The 22,450-nt window shown below is 41.6% G+C and overlaps 2 protein-coding genes across 3 annotated transcripts in view; one reads left to right on the top strand and one right to left on the bottom strand.

Moving 5' to 3' along the window:
- The window catches only part of cacna2d3a (calcium channel, voltage-dependent, alpha 2/delta subunit 3a), a 170,470-nt gene that overhangs the window by 27,669 nt on the left and 120,351 nt on the right, over nt 1-22,450 (bottom strand). For both annotated transcript variants that reach the window (XM_066697725.1, XM_066697726.1), the window contains 8 exons: nt 19,895-19,956; nt 19,261-19,328; nt 17,985-18,030; nt 17,707-17,804; nt 17,383-17,476; nt 16,341-16,436; nt 15,446-15,567; nt 13,006-13,083 (listed from right to left, as the gene is read on the bottom strand). In XM_066697725.1, the coding sequence (XP_066553822.1) occupies nt 13,006-13,083; nt 15,446-15,567; nt 16,341-16,436; nt 17,383-17,476; nt 17,707-17,804; nt 17,985-18,030; nt 19,261-19,328; nt 19,895-19,956 (664 nt within the window). The remainder of the gene's footprint in view (nt 1-13,005; nt 13,084-15,445; nt 15,568-16,340; nt 16,437-17,382; nt 17,477-17,706; nt 17,805-17,984; nt 18,031-19,260; nt 19,329-19,894; nt 19,957-22,450) is intronic.
- Nucleotides 319-8,003, top strand: lrtm1 (leucine rich repeat transmembrane protein 1). The gene is made up of 3 exons (XM_066697727.1): nt 319-779; nt 4,038-4,634; nt 5,732-8,003. The coding sequence occupies exons 1-3, from the start codon at nt 773-775 to the stop codon at nt 6,175-6,177; spliced, it is 1,050 nt and encodes a 349-aa protein (XP_066553824.1). The 5' UTR covers nt 319-772; the 3' UTR covers nt 6,178-8,003.

Genomic DNA, 22,450 nt, shown 5'->3' on the forward strand with positions numbered 1-22,450 from the left:
TCATCGGAGAAGGCACCAGTCCTGCTAACCCATGCATTAAAATGCAGAGGAAAAGCTAATCTCTTCTGATGGCAAGACAACAATCCCCCCAGCCCAACATCTCTCTCCCGCCTACCTCGACATTGAAATGCAAAACAAGTACAATGTCAAAAGCATATCACCGAAACGCCGGCCTACTCTCCGTAATATTACACAGCCCATTGCCTCCAATCAATGGCCGAGTTCCCGGCGATCCACGTGTGATATCATCTGACCTTACGCGGTCCGACACAGCGTGGCTAATAAAGTACAAAGAACTGCACAACTGGATTCGAGGAGGCAGTTTTTATTTTTGTCCCATGAACTTCAGGCAGATTAAAAAAGAAAAAAAGAAAAAAGCTATTAGATTGTGATTTGCGAGGCACAGCTGTCCAGTGCAGGCTGACAAACAGTCTCTGCATGGTCTGTTGAACAGGGATAGAGGAAGAGAAAGAGCGAGAGAGAGCGAGAGAGAGAGAGAGAGAGAGAGAGAGAGACGCCTTGCCACTGAATTCAGAGAGGTTGGCACGGCACAGGGTCAGTTTAACGGCCAAAGTTAACAGCTCCGATGGGGGCACGTCTGACATCTGCCGAACAAATCAACTTTTTGTGGTGGGTGACACTGGAGTCTGCAGCTCATCTATGAAGCGGTTTTCGACGACACTCTTCTGCGATCCGATCCATCTCTGCCTCTCTCATATGCAACCATAGTTCAGGGAACCCGCTTCATCGAGCTTCACAAAGGAGTTCAGCGATGACAGGTAGGTCAAACACCATGTCTGAGAGTCGCGACACACGTGTGATTATTGACTCTCGTTCTCTCACCATCGTTGACTTTGTACTGTAATAGATGTTGTTTACATTCATATCGATGTTAATAATGATATCTTCTCATCTTCATCATCATCACAAGTTTCCTAATCATCACCATCATGTCTGCTGCTTTAACTATAATCTTTAATCTGATATTTATCATCCATGGAGATGGACGCTGCATACTAATTGTTCGATATGTCCACATCTCTGTGTGGGATTGTTTGTCCAGGTACAGTTGACCTCACCATTTGAAGGCTGCCATGTTTAATTTTAACTGAGCACTCTCCCAAAAACATGATATGACATCTAGTGTGTGTGATGCAGATTGAATCGTGCGTCCTATTAGCGATTTATGTTATTTCTTGAAGTTAAAAAAGCACAGAACATGCAATATGCTAATGGAATCACTTTAAACGCTCAATGAAGTTTGTTTACATAGAAACACTCACATGGTTAAAACATCAATGACTTTTTGTGTGTGTTTAATGTCAGAAAACACCAGTTTACTTCCTCCCATTATTAGCCAGAGGCTGTCCTCTTAAACACCGGACAGTTTAAATTATTGCTGCACGAAACACATATTAAATATCACCTAGCCTCCTGCTCACCCCATTAATTATTTTAATAATTCCCCTTAACAGATGTTTTCACATGAGGCTGCACAGCCATGTTATAAAAGGATGCTGGGGAGGCTGGTTTTGGAGCGAACACGGCTTTCACGGTCTCGTTAATAGATCAGTCCATGTTTTATTAAAACAGCTCGAGTTGCCAAGTCAACAGTTCAGGGGTTTTGATGAGATGGATTTACAGGCTAATGAAAGTGAGTAGAGACACGTGAAGGAGGGAGAGCGTTACCCCAATCCAGAGGAGGCGAGCGAGGGTCCCTGTGGACAGAGAGGTCGGTTTGTATCATAGGGGACACGCTTGTAAAGTCAAGTTCATGCACAAGCTTTGTAAACAGAGGGTGACTTAAGAACACTCTCTTACCGAGGGGCTATTATTTGCTTTCTATTGCCCGGGTGTTCGAGAAGAAACCACAAAAGACAAACAGACACTTCCTCTGGGTCAGTGTACATTCTGTGGTTTCTGCCAGACCTGCTGCTCTGTGAGTTGCTCGGAGCAGTTAAGAACATAAGAAAGTTTGCAATCGAGAGGAGCCCATTCGCCCCATCGTGCTCGTTTGGTGTCCATTAATAACTAAGTGATCAAGGATCCTATCCAGTCTGTTTTTGAATGTTCCCAAATTGTCTCTTCAGCCACATCGCTGGGGAGTTTGTTCAGATTGTGACGCCTCTCTGTGTGAAGAAGTGTCTCCTGTTTTCTGTCTTGAATGCCTTGAAGCCCAATTTCCATTTGTGTCCCCGGGTGCGTGTGTCCCTGCTGATCTGGAAAAGCTCCTCTGCTTTGATGTGGTCGATGCCTTTCATCATTTTGAAGACTTGAATCAAGTCCCCACGTAGTCTCCTCTGTTCCAGGGTGAAAAGGTTCAGTCCCTCAGTCTCTCAGTAGGACCTGGAATAAGTCTAGTTGCTCTAGAGCAGCGATATCTTTCTTGAAGTGTGGAGCCCAGAACTGTCCACAGTATCCAGATGAGCTCTAACTAGTGCATTGTACAGTCTGAACATCACTGCCCTTGTTCTCAATTCTACACTTTTGACAATATGAGGTAGGCCAGCACCCCATGGTAATGTGGACATTGGCTTAATCTCTAATTCTCTATACCTGTAAAGGAGTGAACATGCTGAACATTTATTCAGCTACCAATTTCAAGGAAACAAACCTAAATAACTGGTGATGGTACTCACCATCATGAGCAGTCCTATAGAATATTATACAGTTCTCCCTACATAAGTAATGGATAAAGACAAAATATTTGAATGAAAGCTGAATGCATTGTCAAGGTCTCTATCACAAGCCTGCAAAGGTGTCACAGGTGTTTAAGCACATAATGATACACAGTGGAAACAACATCTCCATAAAATAGTCTACTGATCTAGGACATAAAAAAATAAGTTCTGTGGTCAAGTCAAGTTCAGTTGATCCAGTATTTTCTGTCACATAAAGTACAATGAGAAATATTTACTCTGAGACAGCATTCTGGACGAGCGAAATGCAGCTTTGTGACAAGGTGGTTATACTCTAAAGTTTAATAAATTAATACAGTCTGGAACATTGGCCCGCTATGCACACCAGATGTGGGAATAAGGCAACAGCCACTGTACATTAATGTAAGTCTTGGATTGTGGCCAACCTATACTTTTGGGAGCAGTAGAAAAGAATATGAGACCATATACACTTTTTAAGAGCCACTACCAGAGAATACTTTATTAATTACAGAGATTACCTAAAACAAAATCCCGGATTCGGAGGTGTTCTCAAGAACGAGGTACTGCTATTAAGATTGAGGAATTTAAAGACGAATATATGAATTAATCACCAAATCAAAAAGAAAACGTTTTCTCCGTTAAATCGATAGAAAGCGCAGTAATATGATCTTCGTGGCCGACCGAGCTCACGGATATTTCAGCTGAACAGGAATGCGCTCGGCCTTTTGTTTCCAGTCTTGTTGATATCCTGAGATAATGAGGAACAGATGATTTGTTAGTTTACTGTGATCCGCATTGTTGGCTTGAATTATCAACACAATATGGACTTTTTCCTTTTTAGTTACGCTCTTGTTTCAGTAATCTAGAAAGCCAGGTAGAAAGAAAAAAAAAATCTGAAGTTTCTCAGAGGCTCCCGGGACAGAAAACGCCTCGGGCAGGGCTGTCTGGAGATCCAACACTGTAGTCTACAGGAAGGTCAGAGATGAACCATCAGAATCATATTCACTCAACTATAAATACTTTGTACAAGCGAGAGCTAAACTATGCTGAGGTTTAAAACTGTCAGTAGACATCCTCTCTTCACAGGCCACAGAGAAACAGGACTCTTGAGTTGACCTCTTTAGTTGAGTGGCAGGAACCCTGGTAGCATATTCTTCTGTCAGCATCTAGTAAATGCTACAGCTTAATCTCACACCAGGCATTTAATTGGGATTCTCCAGCAGACAAAAGAACCGACGCTAAATGGGAGATCACAGCCTTTAAACCCAGCCCTTCTTCATTTACGATGGGGTCCTATGTGAGACTAATTGATTCACTCACAGTACAATGTACGAAATGAAACGAAGCGTGGGTGTCTGTCACTCTCTCTCTCCGCAGGGGACATTGTCTTCACACTCGTAGGCATGCTGTTGATCCACCGAGTCGCCGGATGCCCCAAGGAGTGCGTGTGCAACACCAAGACCAAAGTAGTGGACTGCCGGGGGCGGGGACTGTACGACATCCCCCGCAAGATGCAGTTCGACACCCAGGAACTGTACCTGCAGAACAATCGCATCAGGGGCCTGGGCTCCATGGCGTTCAGGGAGACACCCCTGTTGAAGGTGCTAGACCTGGCCAACAACTCCATCACCAGCCTGTCTGCCAACACCTTCCAGGGGCTGCGTGGCCTGCAAGTGCTCAACCTTGCCAACAACTCCATCAGGGAGATCGACAAGCGGCTGTTCAACCCCATAAAAACCCTCTCGGTCCTGAATCTGTCATTCAACCACATCGCCAATCTGCCCGGGACCCTGGCCGACAGCATCAACAACCTCACCAGACTGTCGGTGCGTCACAACCGGCTGCAGAGGCTAGACCGGCTGCTCTTGGACTCCCTCACCAAACTGCAGGCCTTGTTTTTTCACAATAACCCTTGGAAGTGTGACTGTCAAGCTATCGGGCTCAAGCTGTGGCTGGAGACCTTCCTTTTCAAAGGTGTGTACGACCACGTGGTTTGTATGACAACATTGCTGCGCACCCCTCATCTTCACCACTGTGACTTAGTTATGGTCTCCTAGCAGACTATTCCACAGGTTTAATAAATAGTGAAATCAGGCTGAAGGTGTTCTTGACGTTTATATCTTTTGTAAAACATTTCATTTTTTTTTTTTTTTTTACAAAGAAAGGAAATCACGACCACTGACTATCAAAACAACAACTCCTCAAGAAAAGCCATCTGCTCGATTATTTATGTAACATTCCAAATCGTGTTTATAATAAGTATTATTTTTCTTGATTAATACTTTAATCATTCTTGTAATTCTAGGCAAGGGATGGCTTCATGTCAATAACAGAGACAGAATAAAGTCCTAGATAATAAATCAAGTTACATCATGTTACCATATTGTTAGGAATACTTGTCTCCATTTGAATGGCTCCCAATGATATCAAAATATGTTTTGGATCATTTACACACGCAAAAGATGAAAACTAGCACGTTTTCCAAGAACGACTGGCCAACGATGGTGCACAAATCCATTACTTTCCACTGTCATGTATTCGTATCACACGAATCTAGTTGCTGGTTTGCACAGCAGCTGTTCCAAATAATACATTCGCTATTTTACAACAGCCCCTCCGCGATCAAAGGCTAAAACACAAAAGTATTTTTTCAGTATGTGGATAAAACTGAAACACAACTGGGTTTTAACTTTTCTAAATTAAGATGTATTTACCATCTGTTAAAAATGTTCAAATGCCACGGCAGCAGGATTAAACCTAAAACTATGCGACACAGAAGTGCATTCGTTAAAATAATTTTTAATCCTTCTTGTGCTTGGATTACGCACTGGTTTTTACATACTGATGTCAACTGTAATCTCAGTGTAGGTGAAGGAGATTATTTCTGGTATTTGTGATTACCTTTATCTTGATCTCCCTTCCCTGAAATGACCCCAAAGCATTAATGTTACTTTTTTGAGGGGTTACAGATCACTTAGTCTCGAAGTAGACTATAACTGTAACTGTAAGATCATTAAATATCATTGTGGACCAAAAAACCTCTTTTACATACATTCTGTTCTTTTTCCCAGGCGGAACCATCGACGAGCTCAAGTGTACCCATCCAGAGACCCTCAGAGAGAAAGACCTGAGGAAGATCCCATACGAGATGTTCCAGACGTGCCCCTGGACCAACTACAACTACCTGTTTGCCAACATCCACCACATAGACTCCGAGCACAAGCTGTCCCGTTCTCACTCTCATGGTGAGCCGGGCGGCGAGGGGCTGCCAGAGTGTGAACCCAAGCAGCGACCGCGGCCCGTCAACCTGCGCCACACCATCGCCACCGTGGTCATCACCGGGGTCGTGTGCGGGATCGTCTGCCTCATGATGCTGGCGGCCGCCGTGTATGGGTGTGTGTACGCCACCATCATGGCCAAATATCAGCGGGAACTGAAGAAAGCCGAGCACAAGGCACCCTCCGTGGAGCAGGGCAGCCCGGAGGAGAAGGAACCACTGGATGGATCTCTAGCGTGAGATCCAGATGGACGTGTTGTGTGTTGGGTTTGGTTGACTGGTAGACTGTAATATAAACCTCTCCAATGGGAAAGGATAAAAAGTGTCCATAATTAAATCATTTTACTGTCCATTCATACTGTTCTGCAATGTTCGCAGCAGGTAACTTTTACGATGTGAAAATAGATCAGTGTAGGCACTGATGTTATCTGTGCCATCTGCTCTGCACTCAAAAGATAAGTAGTCAGAACTGATTAGGCAAATATATTTTAATATATCCATAAATACTTAACTACAGCAATTTGTATTTCATGACATATAAATTACTGATAAATATGATATTTGGGAATTTAAAATGTAAATCTGCCGTATTCACTCTGGTTCAAAGGCATTACGCTGCCAAGAGTTTTTCTGCTGTCAACAATGAGTCGTGGATTAGACCCAGCTTGATCTACTGATAACAAAAATGTTGGGAGACCTAATTCAAATCTAATCAAATACTTTGTACTCTCTAGACAGCGAAAGCTTACATTCAGACTGTAGGACATGGTTTCTGATTAACCCACAGCACATTGAAGTACACACACTGCGTATAATTGTTTTTCTCTCTGGAGGTTCATCTCCACGGGCATTTGAGGCACGCTCGAGCCCCTGAGAGAGCAGACGAGCGCCAAAATCACAAAATGGCTTCCTTCCTTGTGCTTTAATAATGAATATGGCTCGTGGAAGATAAGAACTGCAGAGGAAACACAGATAACACTGACAGAGAGGGACACGTTGTCTGCGCTCCCCTCCTGCTATAAAACCTGCACAGTGTGGTGTCGATCCATTTCAGGGTGTGCCAGTAAAAAATGAGCATAGGGATCACAGGAACATCACCAGAGTGAATGTGCCATGTTCGTTAAAGACAACGAGCTCTTTAATGCCAGACACCTGATAGAGGTGATATTACAAAGTCACGGTTTAGAATTAAAAATCCATTGCGGTTAAATGTACCGAGTTCAGGATTTCAACAGCATTTCTGTTTCAGCTACTGTGCTCAGATGTTCTCTTTTATCTCTCTTTATGAGATATAACAGACAGCCTGAAAGGAACAATAGATTTATAAATCATCTAAGATCTCCTGAAAAAGGTGGTTACATACGTGTCTGAAAAGGATTTACTAAATGTAAGAAAAGAATATCCAAAACAAGCCTTTGTATCTTTGTATCACACAAACCGCTTGGCATTTCAGGGGCACATTCTATGGCATTATGTCACTTTATTGTAAAATTTAAATGTTTTTTTTAAATATATATATAATTATGCAAAATAAGGATATTAACAACAGCTAGTGCAAAACAATGAACATTTAATCAAAAATAACTACTTCAATGAAAAGACAATGAAGAAATATGTCTGTTTATTGGTGTCTGTTACCGAGATACGTGTTTGTAAGTGTCTGTTGAACAATTTAAGGTGCTGTAACCCCAGGACCAGTGAGTTTATTCCCTCTGAGATTCATGGTATGTGGCTTTTCATGGTTGGTAAATCACTATTTCTATGTGGTGTTCTATTGTAAAGTGTTACTGTATGTTTTATAGTTTGTTCTAGATTGAACTAGATTGTTCTGGTACCTCAATTTGTTGTTGTTCAACAAGGTGCAATTGTTTAAAAAAATTATATATTTTTACTAGTGAAAAAACATAGAAGCTCAGAAAAGATTATTTCTATTAGAAAAGGTTCCAGCTGTTTGAACACAACACTGTTCTTTATTTTTCTTAGAGAAGTGTGTGATTGGGGTCACAGGCCGTTTTTAAATGAATGACTGTGAAATCCTGAAAATGAAATAAAATTTGAAATTTTGAAACAGAACAAAAGCATAACTGGACTTTGATACATTACAGCCCAAAGTGATGCAATCGCAGCCAAAGACAAAACAAACAAAGCAAAACGGGAACCTGTGCAATTTCTTAATTCTGAGGGTAGAATATCAATTCAATCAATCAATTTTAATTTAGTATAGCGCCCTTCGCAGGGAAGCCACAGAGCAGAATGAATATAAACAAAAGAAATGCAATATACAAATAAAGAACTAATAAATAAACCATAAATAATTAAATAAAATACACTATATAACTCTAGAAACGATATAGAAAATATAACCGTACTTCCATAAATTCCATAATGCAGTGCCGTTTGAATAGAAAAGCATTCATATGAAAGTTAGCTATCTGAGGGTAATTACTTAAATGAGCTTCTGTACAGTGTATTTTTAACTTTACCTTCTGTTGCATAGGGTGCCCTGAGAGTGCTATACAATCACTTTTAAGATGCCTAATATTTTCCATTACAATGCAAAATGTACACACACAAAAAAAGACACAATCGTAAACACAAAGCTTTCTAGCGTTTACTGTTCAGCCTTGGCTTCATCAAAACAAATGTGCTCCCAAGACGGCGGGCTCTCTCTCGCACGCCTGTGGGCCGTTTCTTCATCATACTGTTTACATGTGAATGGATTCAGCCATTATGGATTAATTCTCTACATCTCTCTCTCTCTCTCCCTGTCTCATACACTATATTTAACACACACACACATTCTGCAAATGAAACGCTCATTTTGAAAGGCACCCAACTTGAATAATGTGAATGAAAATGGCATATACTCTTTTAGGTGAACCCCGATCGATATTCTGCACATGCATTTTAGTGCGATCACAGTATGCATATTGACACGAAAGAATACATTTCTAAACCAAAACATTCCAAGAAAGTATGTTTTATGTTATTAATAAGCCCAATATCAGGCTAGAACAGGTGCGATGTTCCTATGCATGCTTTAGAGAAGTCAAGTGCAGACACAAATATCTTTCTCACGCTCTCCTGAGAAATAAGACGCTTTACTCCACAGGAAGGGTTGAATGTACGGCTGATTTGTAAATGGTCTTAAATGTGCCACTTTGGCACTGCCAGACGATGTGCACCACATTCTCCCCTCAGAGGTTTATGTTGCTTCAACATCGTCAACATAATTCAAGGTCAGTGAAGCAAACCACCATCGCAGCATTTGCCTCTGTTACATAAGCTAATTTAAGCAAAACATGTGCAACTGTTGGACACATGTGACACCTTGTTGTAATCATTTTCTATCCTGGTCGGTTCTAAAGAGGGAAAAAAAGGATGGCCAGGGAACGACCACGACAACAGGAGTAATAATAGCTGACAGACTATATATTGCCACATAGACTTATAATGCAGCCGAACACCTTTTATAAACTCAATTCTATTTTTACTGTGCTTGTCAGGGGGAAAGCGGAGATGGTCTGTGAGCCCTTCCGCTCGGTCTCAACTGCAGGGCTGAGTTCAATCCATCAGCCCCCTTACTCTGTGGCTCCCAGCCCTGCAAATACTTTAGTCACACTGAAAATGATTCAGAGTGACATTAATGCAATAATAACAATGGCGGAGGGGGGGGTGCAGCCTGTATTTTCCTCTCATGCACACTTGTCAGATCCATGATTAGCGCGAGATATTTCCAGGAGAAGTGGCTCTTGCCTTGGATTTGGGGATTTTCAGATCACACTGCAGTTACAAAGACTTGGGAGGCTTTAGCGATCATCAAGACGAACATTAGCAGATGTCACAGACACAACAGAAGTGTAACGTACATTATATATGATCAAAAGCAACGGACGTCCCCCCCTCTGCTGGAAACTAAGCATGCCAGAGGTCATGCACTCTGGCGAGGTTGTCTTCTTGGAAGGGCACCAAAACTGCCAGTATGCACTTTAATATATGGAAGAACAGAGTCCTGCCAACATGGATAAGGTTTCTCTGTGTCATCGAGTGCAGAGAAAAGGAAGCAAAACACAATGGTTCAAGAGGAGAACAGAGCTGAAAAGCCTGATCTGAAACCTGACCTCAGTCCCAATGAACACCTCTGTGATGACCTGGATGCGCAACTCAGGAAGGTCAGGAATGGCCCCCTCAGTACGTTACACTGGTGTCAGGAATGGGATGGCAAACCTGCGACAGGAGCAGGAGGACAGAAATGCATACTAAGCCTGCATCGGTCCATCTCAGGGGGAGACGTGCTCTACATGCCTAGGGGGGGTTAGTGTAGCGATTCTGAAGCCTCACCCATGGGCCTAGGCCTTTAAGGGTTGCGGTAAGGTCGCTGCAGTGTGGTGCGGGAGAACGGGGTTCAAGTTCCCCACTGCCCACTGTGGCCCGGAAGCCCCCCAGTACCTTACACGCACACAGCTGTCTTTTCATACTCATTTGCTGCCCAAATATATTTGCTAATTTTGCAATTTTATAGGGCACCATTACCATAACGCGACAGGAAATGTTAAAAACGACAGAAAAATAATCACAGCTGCACATTTAAGCAGAAGGTGTGACCGTTTATGTTTAGCCAGTGCTGCTGCAGATTACATTGAAATTACATTGGAATTCAGAAGTGATCGACAAAAACTGCACAGTAGGAGGCTGCGCTCGCCATGCAACACAAGGATTGCCCGAGACAAACTCAGCCGTTATTCAATACGACAGATCTCTGCCCTGTAAGTCAGAGCTCTATTCCCGCAGATAACCAGCACACAAAGGGTGAATCCTCAGGCTGTCGAACTCCTACCCACAGCCTCTTTTGAGACCTCCTTGGGAACGGCAGATGCTGCTCTTTCTTCCGCGATCATCGCCCCCAGCTCTGTGAACTGTTGACGGATTGCTTCATTTTATGAGTAAGCTTCACATCAAAGCTCTGTGAGGTTTCCTGTCAATCTAAGTGTAGGTGCTGCTGTACTCTGAACCAAATAAGATGCCTTGAAAAAGCTGTAAGTGTCAGTAGTTATGTTTTTTATTGAATGAACAAGAAAAGGCTACAGAGGCATAGGGCAAACAAATGTCCACCTTAAGGGTTAAAACAAATATCACCCAAATTAGTATATGTAAATATACAGACGGGTGACAAATTAAAGGAATAACCAACATGAAGTGAGGTCTCAGTGAGGTGTTGGGCACCACGAGCCCCAGAACAGCTTCAATGCTCTTGGCACAGATTCTACGAGTCTCTGGACTCTACTGGAGGGATGGACACCATTCTTCTAAAAGATATTCCCTCATCTGGGGTTTTGATGATGGTGGGGGAGAGCGCTGTCTAACATGTCGGTCCAAAATCTCCCATAGGTGTTCAATTGGGTTGAGATCTGGTGACTGCGAAGGTCATAGCGTATGATCAAGCAGTCAGGCCTGTGCCGTTCTCTTGGTGTCCCACACATGCACTTGCCCACTTGTTGAGACTATAGTGATAGATGACTCATCTGACCAGATCACTTTTTTCCGCATCTCTGTAGACCAGTGCCTCTGGTGCCCCAATAATGCCCCCTCTTTCACAGTCACTTAGATCCTTTCCTCTTGCCATCTTTATCCAAAATCGGGGTCAACTGGGCCTGCTCAGCATTTGTATACATGACACAGTGCATGCTAGGATGTTAATTGCTTAACTGTATCATGCAGTACACCTGTTTGGAGGAGTCTGCATTCATTATGTTCCTCCACTCATTTATTCAGGCTTTTCCTTTAATTAGTCACCCATCTGTATGTGTGTGGATTAGGCTAGTTGCACAAACTACACAAAATAATATTTCTTATACTGTAAGAGACACACTTCACACAATGTACTAACTTATTATAAATCACATGTAAGGATTAGACACACAGATATCTTTTGTTTGGTTAAATTAACAATCAACTCCCCCCTTCTCCCCGTCAAAAATTTGGTCCACAATGCGCTGTGACTGACCTACAGTAGCCGGGCTGTGTTGTGTTTTCATGCTGGTTAAACGTAATGAAACTATTTATTAAAAACAAATGTACAGCCTGTGAAATTGGCAGCACTGGCAATGAAAGTCGCACGGCAACTGAAGTTCATAATCCTGAGGATTGTGCACAGGATGACACTTATACACAAGATTAGAGGGACAGCGATGTTTTTCTCTGTGATTGTGTGATTTATCATGTTATTAATAATATGTTAAGGCTACGCTGTGTCTTATAAAAGGTAGAGAATATTTAATATATTTTTTATTTTCATTTTCAGACGTACAATTGACAAGTTAAACTAAGGCTAATCTTTCCACATAATGAAAAATACTCTTTGCCACTATAGACTGTCAGCAGTTTTCCAAGTCAATGTAGTTCAGATAACAACACAGGCATCTGTTTGAAGCGAGTCTGTGTTTATCAGATTCTCCAGCGACGTGGAAGAAAGCAATTTGCATAACATGTACATCTTATTCGGGATTATAAGTGAGGGTGAAACAGTCTAGGTCACAAAGACCACACTGAAAATTACATGAGCAACAACTTAATTAATCCGAATTGCCAAGACCGAAACCATTCTGAATCTCTTCCAATGCTCTGCAGAGTAAAGTTTAATAGCAGTTGGTTAAAGTCTACTGAGGATCCCATTCTCGCCAAAGTAAGCTTTTTTCCCTGAGTCGTTCGCTGCCAAGCATGAATGCGGTGAAAAATGAGAAAAGGGTGTGTCCACACGCACCCAAAATACATCCATGTTCAGAGTTTCCTGGTGTCTTTTTTTTTCCTTGAGCATTACAACATGTAATATGAGCAACCGTTCAGTAAAAGGGTTACAGTTGAGCTCTGCTTTCTCATCCGGCATGCGTGTTTAAAATCTTTGCTGAAGTGAAAGCATCCTGTTAGTTTTACAGCGTTTGTGTTTGCAGGTGATGACACATCTTTGGAAATCTGATTCTTTCTTTGTATCACATTTATATTTAATGACCCCAATTAATATATATATATATATATATATATATATATATATATATATATATAAATACCTACCTGCAACAATGGGGGACTTCCTGTCATCAAGGAGCTGGATAGCAGTGCTGGCTAATACCACACTTTTGTTTTCTCCACCTGGATAGATAAAAATTCATAACAGGAAGAAAAACGAATTTCATTAGTTACATTTCATGTGACCGTAAATGGAACTAATATACTAATTTCCGAACAGGCAAACACATGTGTATTGCGTCTCTAAAATCCAATATCATAGTTTACACATTTTAAATAAATACAGCTACAAAGACTTTTTCAAAAATACAAAACAAACCGTCAAGACAAGCAAATCTGGACAGTTCCCGTGCTGACCCTTTTGTAATTTATTGAGGTAAATCGCATCTGACAGAGAGAGTCTGAGTAAGGAAGTGTATTTCACAGACTTTATGTTGCTGGTATAAAAGTACCGAACACCACACATATCCAGTTTCAATTCTCACTTCTCTACACCATCTAAGACAGCGCCGTCCGCCACGAATCTGAGTTAAAATCACTTATTCAGCGGATTTCATTCATTTCAGACAAACCATTCTGGAATGACAATGAGGGATTTCTCAATAAACATTTACATATTTCTGGTTTAGAAGATGTGTGTCTAAACATTTGGTAGCAATATGTGTGCAAATCTGTTAAAAAAAATCTTATAGCCACTTTATACCCACATCATTAGAACTGCTACATTTTAAGAGCAAAACATTTTTAACTGAATACACTGCTTTAGCCCTCTGTTGTGTAACATGCTGTTCGGCCTTTAGATGGCACCATTCTCTTAACTTACAGAAAGGCACAACTGTCACACGCAGTAGCCAACAGCCACAGAAAACAGGGTAAAACAAAAAACACAGTCATGTTTTGGGAATAAACACAGCTGACAAAGGCCTACTATCAAATATTTTATAGGTGATAGTGTCCTTTTAGATGTCATTTAAATACTATATGCACTCCTACAAATCTTTTATTTGACTAGTTATGCTTATCACCACAGGGAATACATCACTTCGTAAGCACAATTGTGTAATTTCAATTGTGTCACTGTGTGAAAGACAATAAACAAATAAACAGCTTGTAAATATGTGCAAAATGTGAACTAATCACAGAAATCACTCCCACAAAGAGCACAGACAAACCAGATCTGCACGTTTACCAGCGTGGTTCTCATATACAGTAGTCACTTTTTAAATGACACACTAACAATGCAGGTTACATTTCTAATGCATTCATTTCAGGGAAGAAGAAGAAACTCTCGGATTCTCATTAAGTTTTAAAATTCCTCCGCTGCTATAAATTGGTTATAAACCATGTGGGTGGCTTTCACAATTAATCCCATCAAGTTTATGAGCATGACTTTGTTGAGAACTGTACAGTCGGGGCACAACACTTCTCTTATCTTTTCAAGAGAAAAGGCAGGGATCACATTCGCTGATTGTGCGCTATCAGGGCTTGTTTAATGATTTTCATGACTACGGAAGTAAACGCTCTCACTCCAACAGATGTAAACATCCTCAGAGTATTGGGATTGTATCAAGTCTTTCTCTTTGCCTCGGATTGCCTCAGCGTTGCGTTCTCCAGATCTTCAAACTCTTACGTAAAGAAAATCAGACCAAAAAAGCATCTTGCATAAGGTTATTTCCAAATTATTATTTCATTTATTATTATATTCTTTGAGAAACATTTATATTGATTAAATATGGTATTTAATAACCACATAGATCCAATAGTCTCATTTGGTTTCCCAGTTGCTGGATATTAAAACACTGAGGCTCAGATTGTGTGTTCCAGACAAATACATGGAAATTATTCTATTGTACGGATTGGTACGTGAGGAATATTAAAGAGAAGCGCACACAAAAAGGTCAGCAGCACAGACTAATGCAGTGATCCCAATCTCCATTCAAATTTCCTCTCTCTTTATACTGCAGCCCATTAATTACACATCCCGGGCACCCCCGATAAACTTTGCGTACGTGAGACCTTATTCAGCCGTTTGAAAGATACATCTGCATCAGATAATAAATGTGCTAAAAGTAGAGGTTACTCAGAATCTGAAAAGCGCCCTTGTTTAACACCTTTATCTTTTCTTCAATGTCTTCTATTCATTTTTATTTTCTGTAAACCAATCTTCTGAACGCACTATTTCAGTGAGTTGGTATTAAGGGATTAGCCCCATTCTCAATCTGCAATCGAGATGTCAGGAGTCGAACTCTCTCTGGCGTCTGCTTTCCAGTGGACTGGAGGCCGAATAAAGCACACCAATGCCCAACTCAGACAAAGTAGGGAACTCAGAGGAATTCAACACAGAGCAGAAGAGACCGAAGACATTAAATGATCTAAGACCCGCACGCGTGGCCAGCAAAACCTGATTTTAAAAACACGAGTGACAACAGACGCTGCACAGAGACAGATAGGAAACACTGATTTAATGCCAGAGCCGGTGGTTTACCTGCAGTGAATGGGAGAGAGTAGACAAAGGTGCCCGAGATCTGCTCCGCCGCCCTCTTGTACCACAGAGGGAAGTGATCGGCATTGAACACGCCTTCCTTGTCTTCGGCTGTCAGGAAGTCTCTTGAAACAGACAGGAAACGAAGGTGATGAACAGGGAAAGCTGGCGCTGGTCACGGTGGAAAGCTCCCTGGTGCCCCCATTGTGTGCCATTATCAGAAATGTACACTATAGCACTAGAATGACTGTGTGACTATTGGGACACCAGACAAATACCACACATCGCAGTTCATTATCATGTCTTTCCCACACAGGCCCACTCTTGGCCTGTGAAAGCTGCAATCCATTTCCTAAACTGCTAGGCGTCCACCGAGACTTTCCTCCCTGCAGCTCCATGTTTTCAGCGCTAATGTCCTTGCATCGCTGCCCAGTTTCGTGCCTAGGCAGTGCTGTGCCTGTAGACGACCAGGTCCTCATCTTTACATTCAATCTATGCTGGCAAGGACACTCTGGTCCAGACCTTCACAATAGATACTCTCAGTCACGGGGCACTTTATGAAAATTCAGCCCCCACACACAAGCTCTGGTTCAGTCCACCCCCACTTGAGGTCCCAATACTTTTTGTAAAACATAGCATACAATGCCACAAGGTCAAATTAACCTCTGCTGCTACCCCTCCCACCCCCTACACACACACACTAATTGCATTTCTTAAATCAAGGGAAAATTAAGATATGGGAGGTTGTCCGCGTAAACGCCATAAAAAAGGATGCAGTGATTTCATAATCAATGTAATAAGTACGAGATGACGCGTTTACTAAACAAACCTACCCACGATATTTCCCACTCGAGACAGAAATCACGAGACTACATTGTGGAATTAGAGTCGTACTTACTGATTGGAAAGCTGTTCCGGGACGACAAAGAGGTTTATCCTCGACAGACCGGTCCGTGTCCCCAGGTAAGCGATCTCCACGCCTTTGTCTGAATTTCTTCAAATAAAAAAAAAACAGAAAAATATTCAAAATTACGTAATCATATTGGTGCCTCACCTCTATATTTCACAAAACTGCAATCCTTATGCTACTTTGAAATTCAGTATATTTAATGGACCAAACATCAAATGTGCAATTTAATTCTCACCTGCTTGAATAACCACACACATACTGCTCTCTCTTATTACTTAGAAAGTGAGTTCCTATTTAATCTTTGAAACCTCCAAACAGGAAAGTGTCTGTCCTGTGTTTAAACATGGATTCAATCTCAGTGTAGAATTGAGGACAAGGGCAGTAATGTTCAGACTGTACAATGCACTAGTTAGAGCTCATCTGGATACTGTGGACGGTTCTGGGCTCCACACTTCAAGAAAGATATCGCTGCTCTAGAGGCAGTTCAGAGGAGAGCAACCAGACTTATTCCAGGTCTGAAGGGAATGTCCTACTGAGAGACTGAGGACCTGAACCTTTTCACCCTGGAACAGAGGAGACTACGTGGGGACTTGATCCATGTCTTCAAAATCATGAAAGGCATCGACCACATCAAACCAGAGGAGCTTTTCCAGATCAGCAGGGACACACGCACCCGGGGACACAAATGGAAACTGGGCCTCAAGGCATTCAAGACAGAAAACAGGAGACACTTCTTCACATAGAGAGGCATCACAATCTGAACAAACTCCCCAGCGATGTGGCTGAAGAGACAATTTGGGAACATTCAAAAACAGACTGGATAGGATCCTTGGAACACTTAGTTATTATTGGACACCAAACGAGCACGATGGGGCGAATGGCCTGCTCTCGATTGTAAACTCTCATGTTCTTCTTATGTTATTATGTTCTCACTGTAACATTAAATTGGGGAACCCACTAAACGAGAGCATTTCCACACACACACAAGTCTTTCAAAAAACATGAACCCTGTCGATCTGTGCACCCTTACTCTGATTTGTTCAGTGCCAGGCTGGTCCAGTACGCTTCCAAAGGCGCTGTCACCACAGCATCGAACAGCACCTCCTGGATCAGCTCCTTGTCACCTGAGGGAACATTTCGTCGGCGAGACACCCAGTTACTGCAGTAATTGCCTCAAAAGTGCTTTTGTGTCAAAAGTGAATGCCTGTTTCCTAGATTCCATTACTTTCCAGTAAAGAAACAATAAAGGTAAAATAATTAGTAAGGAAACCTGTGAATATGAATTACTATTATTATTTTGATTGTGTATCTGTGTGCGTGTGTCAAGGTTTGAAGGAGGAGAGGAGAAACGTACACTGCAGCAAAGGGTCCCGTCCACTGAGGTACAGTTTGATGGCCTCCATCTGGGACAGGTAGCGATGCTCAGGGAGAAGGTCCGTGTTGCAGTACGTCCTGTTTCCAATTCACAAACACAAAGTAAATCTTAACCGTTAGCGCATTAACACAGCCACGCAAGGCGTAACTTTATGCAGCAAATAAAACGGCTACAGTTTCAACAGCCGGCACCACAAAAGCCACAAAAATGCCGAACTAAAAGCAACCCAATATGCTACAACGTCATGCTGTTTTTACCATTCGTCTGCCAAGGCAACATCTGGGTGTTCCAGGTCATGTAGTCCTAAAAGAGGAATTCACATTCAAATTAGAGTAGAAAGTCTATAAACCGCTCGCAAAAAAGCAATACCATGTGTGTCTCTGTGGCTGCGGCGCGCTCTCGCCACAGAAACTGCACCAGCCCACTATCGAGGGTCTCCGACACTCGGATAAGCCGGTCATTTATAGGGCTGGTTTCACTGACCCAGATTGGACGGCCCAATGTTTTATTTTGTTTAGAGTAATGCCACACTAGTGCCAATCAATGTCTGTGAAACCGGCTGGCAAAGCATTGTGTTTCCTGGTCAAATAAACAGAAAATAAGGTAGAATAAGAATATTAATCAAGGACAATGGGTCATAAATAAAGCAATTTATGGAAAACATATTTAATTACACAATTTGTACCATTGTATGTTTTAAAGCATCAACACAACATATGTTTCCTTATGAATTCCTACATTTTACTTTGTTTGTCTTTACAATTACAGTTTATTTGTTAAACGCATACCAGATCTATCTGTTTACCACCTTTCAAAGCTGTAATGTAATGTAAATAATAAAGGACTCAACACAAGCAGAAACAGGGATCATTAATTAAGGTGAAAACGGAACTGAACTCAGCATTTGCTCATGTTTAACATCTATGAAGACACATTTATTACAAATAATTCAGAGTAATTAATTTTAATCCTAACAAAAGGCGCCACTTGGTTTCCACAGCGCCGGCACCGATCTCGAGACGGAGAATAAACCGTGTTTGTGCTCGACATCAATGAAACTTCATAATTCATTCTTTCCTTTCATGTTATTTTTTCCCCTTATGAAATGAAAAATATATATTTTTATAGTTTTTGACATGTTTTATGATCGTCAAAACTGCCAAGTCATGCGCGTGCAATTACAGCCCAGACAAGTTCTGCTCTGCTTTTGTGACGTTGAATATTTAAGCTCATGTTCCTCGAGGAAGCCGCCGTGTATAATACCGACACCTGGCACAGACGGCAACCGACAAAACGTTTCACTTCCTCTTTTTAATTCCAGTTGATTCTCTGCTCAGATTATTCTAAACAAGGCGCGTGTGATCACTTGGAAGTAGCATGGCTGCGTGCGGTGAAGGCATTTAGCTTTACAGGCCCCTGTTGAAGTGATCCACTAGTTCACTCCCTGATTCTCCCTACATTTGCATAAATGGAGATGGAAACGGACGTTTAACTCCGCCGTTGGTGTGCGAGACGTCACGTTTGCGTTCTTACCTTCTTCGATGGACACGTTTCCCCTGAATAAGTACTTCCCATGCCCCCTGGATAGCGCCACTCCTAGACTGTGCATAAAAGCAAGTTCACAATATCAGCTCACGTCGTTTTCCTGCAGTGCCATTAAACAACTCTTTCATTTAAAAGGATGCTTGGGTCTCGGTAGGGTAATAAAACAGATGTGTGTTGTGTCATATCTTGTGATTTATTATTATGACATCCTTATATGTGGAGTATTATTAACACGCCTGTGAAATGTTACAATGTTATCAAACAGACTCCTGGGCCAAACTAGAATAACTGAAAATGTCCATTTATTGTCTAAGGTGTGATGTGGTGTATTCTAACATCTTGTTTCTGCGAGTGTTATGTAACAATAGCTTTGGGCTGTGTCATAGCTCTGAATGTATGTAAAATACATTTGCATTCAGGTGGGAGAAGGTTTCTAATGGATAGTTGATTACTTCAATAAAAGACACAAGAAGGGGGAAAAAGAGACAGACTCCACTCATTCATTTAACAAACTGAGTAAAGCTGACACAAAGTGGAAGTGGTCGGTCATCTAGCTCAGACACATGCTGCCTCTTCAGAGCATAACACAAACATTTTTGTATAATCATGGATATAACCCTACCTGAATGGAGTGCCCTTGATGTCTGTATAGTAGTAATCATTTGTCATCACCAGGACTCGTTTCTGAGGGACACAAAGGAAACATATGCTTTTTAATATTCAGAGGCAGCACACCTACTGAAGATCAAATGGATGAGCTGAAAAACACCTTTTTTATTTAAACAATCCGGAATCTGAGGTCCAGGGAGAATATATAATTCCAGAACTGCACAGACATGAATTGGAATGACAGACGGACAGCGGGAGAAGAAAATCACACCACGCAGACGTGGAAGGGCGGCAGAGAACATTGGAAACTACGGAAATACACAATACGAAGGCTCTTTGGGCATTTGGTGTTTAAGACAGCTGGAGGCTTCAGAGCAGAATCAATTTCCTCCGTGAAAACGTGCGCCACCGCCTCATGCATTTATTCAACTCTTTCCAAAGATTATACTGCATATTAAACACAACTAAAATGTAAATACTCCACTGTAAGACCAAAGACCATTTAACCCTCCTGCATTAACTGCTAAATGCATTGAAGAAGAAAAACACAATCGAATATATGTAGATCTATATCAATCAAAACCCACATGGCCAGGCTGAAGGATGTGAAGACAAATGCACAGAGATGCACCATGGGATTTCAAACACATTTTGGCTTCTTTCAGATCGTAACTGATTTTCCGAGGCACTAAAGACTGATCAGAGCTATTGTCTCCTTTCCACGCATTCAGAGTTCGCCGTTATGTTCCCCTGCGATGACATCGTCAGTTTTAATGATTTAGGGCCAGAACTCCATTGTAAGCAGCTCAACTACATATCTGGATTGTCACACACATCGGTGTTGTCTGTGGGTTGTGAAAGGGGTTCCCAATGCAAATAAATCAATAAACAAAATAGAATACAAATACCCACTTAGTGCCATTTATGCAGCATTTCTGAGTGTAATTGAATGTACAGGCTGCAAATGAAGCACTCACTAAAATGTTTAAAGTATGCTATACATATACCATTATTGATTTATTTGTTTTATTCTATTGAATTTACAGTTGGGCATTTCACCTAATTGTTTGATAATGCCTGCTAGATTTGGAAGCTGATTGGCAAACAATCGTTTTCTAATCTCGTATATACGGTTACTGGGACAAACCATTTTGTTTTACTTATAGTGAATAAATACATTTGAACTATTAATACTGACTGATTAAGCTGATTAAATTATTTTAATATAACATTTAAACTCCTAAAATGTATGACTAATATACATACACAGCACGAACACAGAAAAACTTAGAGGTAGCATGGAGCACAAATGCAAGACCCAAGTTAAATCAATTTTAAATTAATTCCAAATTAAAATGTATTTCTCTGATTGTCTTGTCAGCAATTCATAACATTTAATTGACTCAATTATAAATTTAATTCACATCGTTTGAGAGCGTCCCAGAGCAATCAAGAAAGTTCTGAAGTGTCACTATAGGTTCGGTCTCTCTCGACCCTGGTTTTCTGGGAGGAAGCTGAGCCGCTGGCAATGGCCAGCCAGTCCACCCTAATTTGTCCTTCGTGAAGAACCATCTTCCCCTCTGGCTTCTGCTTGAATTTGCCTTAAACAGCCCTGACAATGAGTTGTCGGTGGCCGGGTAGCAGCCAGAATTGGAATAAGATTCTCCTTGATCCCAGTTGAATATTTTCAGTGGCTTATATCTATGTTAATTGAATATGATGCTGTAACTGTATAAATCATGTATTGACTTAAAATATTTTCATTTTGTTACCTTAAGTGTAACAGAGTTGTACAAAATATGCTCTCTGAGTGACACATATTGTCAAATTTCAATTGCTGTGATTCTGCTGCCCAAGTCACACAATTCTCGCAACTCTCGCGTATCTCGAGGGATTAGTGTCTATAAAAATGAAATGGCTCCATCTAGTGGATATTAGTGTGAACCTGGGAGTCAAGTGAAGCAAGTATCTGAAAGCTAACGCACAGTGTTGCACATTTAAAACTGCACACAATCCAGTACACTATGAAAGCACAGTGAGCGGACATGCAAGGGAACACTTGACCACATACCACACATTGACAATCCCCTCACCATAATCTGTGCCATGGCAGTTCATTATTTTAATGATACTAACTGGCTACACATTAAGAGTTCACAGATCCAGCGATCGAGCCGCTTGCCTGTCCATCGGAGCCCTCAATAAATCAGCAGCAGTGCAGGGACCCATCAAATGCGATCGAGAACTGTATTTCTTCTCACACTGTATCCAGTATCGGTATTAGCTAATGGTTCTGCTGATGGCCTCCCCTTTGCCAACAAATTAAAGTACAGATGAACCTATATTTTAAAGTGATCACTGCGGTTTTTATATTTATAGCAGGTGAAGACGTACGGAGGGACCTATGATAAATCTATTGTAGCAACTCACTGCTTAGTTGTAATGATGCAAATTATCTTCCTCGAGTGTCGCCCCTGTCTTCGAATCGCAGCCCTTTTCTCCGTTATTAATGGCGCCGGCTCACTGTCCAGGCTGCCCTGACAGCTTGCCCATTAAAAAGCACTTGGCT

This window comes from Amia ocellicauda, chromosome 3 (genome assembly GCF_036373705.1).
Source record: "Amia ocellicauda isolate fAmiCal2 chromosome 3, fAmiCal2.hap1, whole genome shotgun sequence".
NCBI classification, from domain to species: Eukaryota; Metazoa; Chordata; class Actinopteri; order Amiiformes; family Amiidae; genus Amia; species Amia ocellicauda.

What these genes read in the sequence shown, in the direction of transcription:
- lrtm1 (XM_066697727.1), top strand. An exon ending in GGAGACCTTCCTTTTCAAAG is followed by an intron (nt 4,635 to 5,731) that starts GTGTGTACGACC and finishes TCTTTTTCCCAG; the next exon opens with GCGGAACCATCGACGAGCTC.